Raw genomic sequence first — 7249 nt, forward strand, 5'->3', positions numbered from 1 at the left:
CAGCAATGACATTTGTGAGACCGTGTATTTACATGATTGTGAACTGTGTGGGACTGTTGTTTATGAACAAATATTATTGCATATTATTGCAAATGAGTTGAGTCAAATATGTTTCTAGAACAGTGATAAAAATGTTGAAAATTGGCTGGAATATATTTTTGTATATGTGACATGAACTCTGGTGGTGATATGCATAAGAATCACATCCACATTTAGGAAAGTTTTATGGTTGTAGGTTAAAAATAGAACTGTTGTATACTAAACTTAGTACTGTGATAAAGTTTAGAGAAATTGTCACAAATGAAAATGAAATCTGGTGATGCAGGATTTAAAATGAAATATGCAACTTTATCTTGTAGAATACACTCCAATAAATAATTGTGTAATTAAAATGTGTGCTTGTGTGTGTAGTTTAAATGTTGTGTTTCATCTAAGGTTGATTATACAGTATATAACCATGATTGACTATAGGCATAGGGCTCCACTTAGGACAAGATAAGAGCAAGAGAATGAGTGAAGTACAGCCAAATATGTCCTTTACAATATTCTGTTGGAACATATAAGAATCACAGGTGTTTTTAGCAAACCTTTTCCATACGAATCAGGACATTTTACTCCGATTGTATTCGTCTGAAAGAAGAATGTCATAGGATGACTTGAGGGTGAGTAAATCATGGACTAATTTTCATTTTTGTGTGAACTATCCCTTTAACTATTGAGTGTAGCGTTATTTTTAATCAACAGGTGGCGCTTGTGAATCTTTTATACTTAAAGGGATAGTTCACCCAAAAATGAAAATTCTGTCATCATTTAGCTACTCACCCTCATGTTGTTGTTCCAAATGTTGGTAAACAGACAGTTGACGATAGATCTATCTATCTATCTATCTATCTATCTATCTATCTATCTATCTATCTATCTATCTATCTATCTATCTATCTATCTATCTATCTATCTATCTATCTATCTATCTATCTATCTATCTATCTATCTATCTATCTATCTATACACAATTTATCTTTTTGTGTGTTTTGTTTCTTGTGTACATCTGTTTCTCCCCACATTTTGGTCATTTGACCTCTTCTCAAATGGTGTGTGACCAATAAGAGCCTCCCACCCGACCTACTTTCCAAACATAGGATTCAAACTCAGGCCAAGCCCCCTGGAAAGCTGTAAACCAAGATTGCATCCAGTGGGTGTGCACTTCCATCACCAAATATGGGTTTATGGCAAACAAGTGCTGTAACATGTTTGCTTAAGGGAAAAGCAGGAGTATTTAATCTACAGATGAGGGAATTTTAAATGAGAATTGAAAACTTTCACATGTTTAGAACCACCACCACTTCAGTAAAAGTTTTTACAAATTACAGTTTTTCTTAATTGATTTGGCTCATTTATTTAATAAGCCTTAGCATTCTCTAAACTATAAGTACAATTGTCACATCTGTTTTAAGGCATATCATCACAACTCTATGTCTGGAACATGTAAACTCACCCAAAACATTTAATTCATGCTTCAAAACCTATAGTTATTATGTCAGTAAATTGGCCAATGCCACCAAAATGAAACATTTCTGTCATTATGAGCCATAGCTTATGGTCAAATTGTTTAGATGTTTTTTTACTCCATGGCAGTCAACCCTGTGTTTGTTATACTTAGGCCTATACTTTTTGTTGACACTGTCAGTTTTGTCCGAATACAAGCTTTTTAGATACACATTTCAACATTTGGTAAAAGTTTACATGGGAAAGTTAATATTGTAGCACACAGAAAAAGAATATGCACATCGTACCTACATTTATTTTGTAGCATTGTGTAACATGTGAACAGAAAACATGAGATGTCTGACAAATTTCGGCTCATGAAAGGATGTTTAGAAGTTGTGAAGAGTGACAAATTCACTGAGAATCATCAGTTTTGATCAGCAAGCCATGAGCATTTAGTTATTGTGCAATTAGACAATATTGAATAAGCCTATAGTTTAAATTCTGTTTGACTCCGATTAGCTTCATTTTTAGCTGTTCTGATGAAACATCAAGTTACTTCCTGAGAATAATGTTGGAAATATGACAACAGAGAAGGTCTAAATCTGGCCTAAATGAAATGTTTATATAACTTCTAACAGCTGTTGAACATTCTCAGTTATAGCACCACTATGAACAATATAAGTAGACATTTTGGTTCAAGAACACCAAATGGCCCATATGCCCCCTCTAATTCCATTCATTGATTTATGAAGATACTAGGCTACACCCCCAAAATAACACCTCTGTCTGTTGCTTTTCAAACACTCTACCTCCTATTGTCATTGGCAGTAGACACTACTTCACAGGTTTTTATCTACATGTTGTCACATGCCAGCAAGTGGTGTGTGATACTTCTTAAAGTATGCCATGTTTCTACTTGGTTTTCAAGACAAAGGCTCAAAATTCTGTTCTCGTCTGATAATTTCCACAACATGAAGTGTCTGAAAGTAAAGTATTTTTGGCTTGTGTTAAAATTAATTTTCCTCAAAAAAGTTCTCTCTTGTATATAGGCTAAGCTAATTGGATATCTATTCTAAAGAATTAAAACAGTTTCATTGTTCACGTAATTTTACATAAAGCATATGTGTTGTGCCCATATGTGTTTTTCGAAGATATGCCATATACATTAGTAGGTTTAAGTGTTTGCATTTTGACATGAAACCATAGACTGTATGGATGAAACTAACCGGAAGAAACCCATGTGACGTTTTATATGGCTTCGAGTTATTACAGTAACGCGGAAAAACCAAAATTCCCCAGTCCCCACAAACATGCAATGACGCATGAAGGGTGGCAACAGGCGTGTACATCGCTCCTATTGGTCAAACGTCGACAGTGCTTCTCCCTGATTGGCCAGAAAAACACACGTCTGAAGTACTTATGCTTTGTTGAGGGTCCATTTTGTTGTTAGACGGAGACAAACTGGAGGAGAATAATACCATTCCGTTGTTGCCTCGGATTGTTATGAAGATTCACATATCGGGAAATATTTTCTCCATTAACAGCTACAGCTAGCAGACTAGACCAAGGGAAGACGAAGGGCTTTTTCATCAAAGCCTGAAGAAGTCGGTAAGTTGTTTTTTTACTGAGTTAAAGACATAGGGAGTCGTCGACAGTATTGACGCCATGTTGCGTTCAGGAGTCTTTTGTTTTGGTACGGTGCCAGAAAACATGACCTAATACCTTTATTTTTTTATCGTTTAAAGCTCAAGTATTTGTTACAAAATTATAGTAGTTATTTGCGATTTCGAAATATGTGGTTTTTCGTCGACAACGACTGCTTTTGAACACAATAGAGACAGATTAGATGTTTATGTAACACCATATCTACAAAATATTCGAGATTTAGATTTTCAAACGATGAATTATATGAAAGATTGTCTTGTTTGACCATAACCTAATTATTTACACGTATACACAGACAAATGGTTTAGTGAGATCTCTTTTATATTAGTGAAAAAATGAACGTTGCTAGATGCTTTCTAAATTGAACATATTTTGGAAAGATTTTCGAATTTAGTATTAAACAAATCGTGTTTCTTTTGTTAGATTCACGGCTTCTAGAGCACCGTGCGCCGAGGTGAATTCATGTTCAACTCGGTTACACGACAAAACAACGCTCATTGGCACATGAAAACCTCGGATCTTGCTGGACCTAGACGTGCAGCGAGAAGTAGATCAACTACTTCGAGGACCTGGAGCCCGATCGGTGAAGAGAAATTAAAAAGTGAAGAGAACCAAGCACTCAACTTTTCTACAACAGTGAGGTAAGCAGAGGAAGCGAGTGGGGGATGGGCGGGGACGCGCTGGCTGTCTCGCGCTGCACGTAGCCCTTTGTTATTGCCAGCCAGCAACACGGGACATTTGACAATTATTTTAAGCTTGTTTTAAAACCAGTTTGCACACTTTAACATTGTACTTAAAGGGCGCATTTATTTCCCTTTGTTTAACCAAAGTTTTTTTTTTTTTTTCTTTAGGTGACATCCAGTTAAAGCAGTATGGGAGGTGGTGAGAGATACAACATTCCAGATCGCCCAGCGCCCAAGAAGAGCCTCCAGATTGGCAGAGGCAAGCAGAGAAGTCGAGACCAGAATGGAGTGGTGCATTCCGCCTCCTCAGGAGCCTTAGGGGTGCCCCATCACCTCAGCCATCGCAGGGGTGAGAAGGGCACCAGCTATTCTTGGTCTCCTGAGGCGCGGCAGGCCGCGTCTGTAGACAAGAAGAATGCCGCTGTTCGTTTTGCCACACCATATGATCAGAATTGGGAGGGGACCATGTCCCACCTGAACAAACTTTTGTCAGCTCAGTGTGGTCAGAACTATGCTGGAGCCAAGTTCAGTGAGCCCCCATCCCCAAGTGTTCTACCTAAGCCCCCGAGCCACTGGGTGTCTCTTCCCATTGGCGCTTGCGATCATCGTGAGATGATGACCTTTCAGTTAAAGAGCCTTCTGAAGGTTCAGGCATAACAAGGTCTCACTGCTGCTCTCTTAAGCCAATCTATGAATGAAGGCTCCGCTTTGACCTTTGCCCTCCCCTTGAATGCTTCAGCTGCGTAATATATTTTACAGCTTTTTTTAGATTTGCGTCTTAATAAGGTGATGAGCATTTGACAGGCAGATGTTTGTCCTAAATGTCCTTCACCTAATTTTTTTTTAAAGAAAACCGCTCCACTAGTTATTACGTCATTGAGGCCTTAAGGGGTGGTCGAGAACTCTTAGCGGAGCTGTACGCCATGACAAATGAACTGGATGTCCTCCTAATAACTCATTGCTCTGTTATGCTCCTGTTTTGTTTTGTTCTTTTTTTGATGGCTGTTTGTGACAGTGTTTTTTTCTTCTCAACCTGGCCTAGGAGTAGATGTCAAGACAACTCGCACCATTTCCTTTCTAATATTTCACAGTCTGTTTTTCGCTTGCTGAGGTTTGATGCGCACTCTCAGCTTGAGTTTTAATCATGCAGGGAGTGGCGGAAACCTCTTGGTGCTAAGCACAGCAGCATTTGTAGCATTATAGTGCGTACTGCATTTCCAGGTATCTCTTTTTTTATTTCGCTTTTTGGGAAGTAAAAGCCACTTGACGTCGTTCTGCAGGGAGAACTAAGCGAACAGAATACGGAGGGGGGGACAAGCTTAAGTGAAAAGGTCATTTAACTAACCTCAAGCTTAATGAGGTGGCACAATGGACCTTGTGCTTTCAACACCTGTACTTCTTTTTTTAATGGCGCTGTGCGCATTGCACTATAGGTGTTGAAATTCATGAAGGTTCACAAGCTCTATTGCAGCGTTAAGCTTGTACTTTTTGCATCCCTTATGTTATAGCTTATAAAACTAAGTGTGTTTTTTTTTTTTTAATGTCTACCAAAGCTACATAATCAGCAATTTTCTGTTGGAAAAATCCCCCTTTGCTTAACCAGATCTGGTTACAAGTGCCATAAATCATTGGGTAAGGCATTACCATATATCAAGGTTTTGGTTGACAAATCATTTTTTGGAATTATTTTTTTAAACTTTGCTGTACTTTTAGAACGATCGCAGAGCAAATATGCGGAGGATGGTTATGATGCGAGACCATAGGACGGATGTTTTCTCTGGTCTTGTCTCAAAGCCTTGTTTGCTCTGTGATGTGTTTTGATATTATAAGCATTATGTTATGAAATGTGTGTATTATGGCACGGGGGAAGTGAGAAATAGGGCGCAAGTCCAGTGTGGACATGTTTACATTGTTTAAAAAAAAAAAAAAAAGGCAGGCTGCCGGCATTTTACACACACTGCCCTTTCTCACTTGTTGTTATTCTTGCACTGCTGTTCATTTGTGTTCAAAAGTTTCAGACAATGTTGCTCTTTCAACTGTGGATATGTGAAGCACCCCTTCCCACTTAGTTATGCGCGTGGCGGAAAAAAACTACCTCTCTTGCAGAACGTGATATTATTAATAGCTATCTTAAAGATGACAAAACAAAGCTGATGAGTTTTGGTTGTGTGTAATGGAGCCATGTAAATAATGAAATGTATAAAATGTTGTAGCATATTGTACATTTGTGCAGGAACGTTTGAAACCTGCAGATAAAGTATTTTTAGTAATAACACTGAATGTAAAAGTCGCGCTAAGGACGTGGCTTGTTTTCAAATGCTGAAGAATATTTTGTTAAGAAAAAAAGAGAAAATTTTGCCTATAGTGCGTCAAAACCCCTGCACTGTGCAGTTTGTTGCCAGTGATCTTGCACATAATATTTTTATTTTGTATAATGCACCATGTAGGGGCAGAACGAGCTTTAAGTGCAAGTAAAAAAAAGATGGAATAAATTTTTGTTTGAAATTGAAAGGGACTTTTATACATTGTTTTTGAGTTGCCTATGCAAATAGTAATTTTGTTTTAAATGTTTTGCTTGGTTATAATAGTAAAACAGTACATTTTGCCCTTTATCCAGAGTCCTTAAAAGTAGTGTTGCATTTGCATCAAGTCATTGGTCTTTCCTCCGCAGGCCAATGTTTGATGCCAATGATGCTGCATTTACCTCCAGAAAAGCCAGATTTCATTTTAACCTTTTAAAGTGAAAAGTAAATTATTTTAATAGAATGTGTAAAAGTCCTTTTCCTAAATTTGACTGTTCCGAACAATTGGCTTTGAATTTATCCCAACCTTGTAAGTCTCACTTGAAATGCAAACTGAAAGCCCTTTTGGAAAGAATTGGTATACTAAAAGATTGTTCAATTTGGTTGTCTAAAAAAATAAAATCCCTTCCCTCCCCCCCAATATTGTCTTTGTGTGTGATGATTTTTTTTTTATATATATATGTTGTCTGAGAGTTAACATGTAAACAAAAACATAATGGATGTTAGTTCATTTCTACATTTAGAGAAACTTCACCTAAACCCTTCAGTGAACAATATAATAAATTCCACTTAAAGGAGTACATATAGATACTATTTTACTTTTTAGTGATGTACAAATATTTGTTTTGCGAAATGTCGATGGCTACTTTCAATTCAAGCAGGAGGGCACGTAGATCATCTGACAGCTCTGATGGACTTCGGCCCAGAGTTTCGGAGCCAAGAACTCAGTCTGATCACGTAGACCGCATAACCCACTTGGGAAGGTTGTATAACGGTGGTTTATGTCGTGTCATTAACCGAACGAACTGTTAGTTCTTTCAGTCCGTTTGAATTCTTTGGAAAGATTTGACAATGCATAGGGATAACTTTTGTGTGTGTGTGTAATTATTA

At 37.6% G+C, this 7249-nt stretch overlaps 1 protein-coding gene across 2 annotated transcripts; it reads left to right on the forward strand.

The window, feature by feature from the left end:
* Positions 1 to 2819: 2819 nt before the first annotated feature.
* On the forward strand, positions 2820 to 6779 carry pnrc2 (proline-rich nuclear receptor coactivator 2). 2 transcript variants are annotated; one of them, XR_014031863.1, is made up of 3 exons: positions 2820 to 3096; positions 3577 to 3794; positions 4005 to 6779. XR_014031863.1 is itself a non-coding variant. In XM_081389837.1 (2 exons), exon 2 carries the CDS (start codon positions 4026 to 4028, stop codon positions 4491 to 4493), a length of 468 nt encoding a protein of 155 aa, XP_081245963.1. In that variant the 5' UTR covers positions 3655 to 3794; positions 4005 to 4025; the 3' UTR covers positions 4494 to 6779. The 2 variants fall into 2 exon arrangements, 1 of the variants encoding a protein (XP_081245963.1); XM_081389837.1 differs by lacking the exon at positions 2820 to 3096 and having other exon boundaries at positions 3655 to 3794.
* The last annotated feature ends 470 nt before the right edge of the window (positions 6780 to 7249 follow it).

This window comes from Scardinius erythrophthalmus (assembly GCF_964197995.2).
Source record: "Scardinius erythrophthalmus genome assembly, chromosome: 16".
NCBI lineage: Eukaryota > Metazoa > Chordata > Actinopteri > Cypriniformes > Leuciscidae > Scardinius > Scardinius erythrophthalmus.

Coding starts and splice junctions, on each gene's coding strand:
- pnrc2 (XM_081389837.1), top strand. CDS start 4,026: ATGGGAGGTGGTGAGAGATACAACATTCCAGATCGCCCAGCGCCCAAG.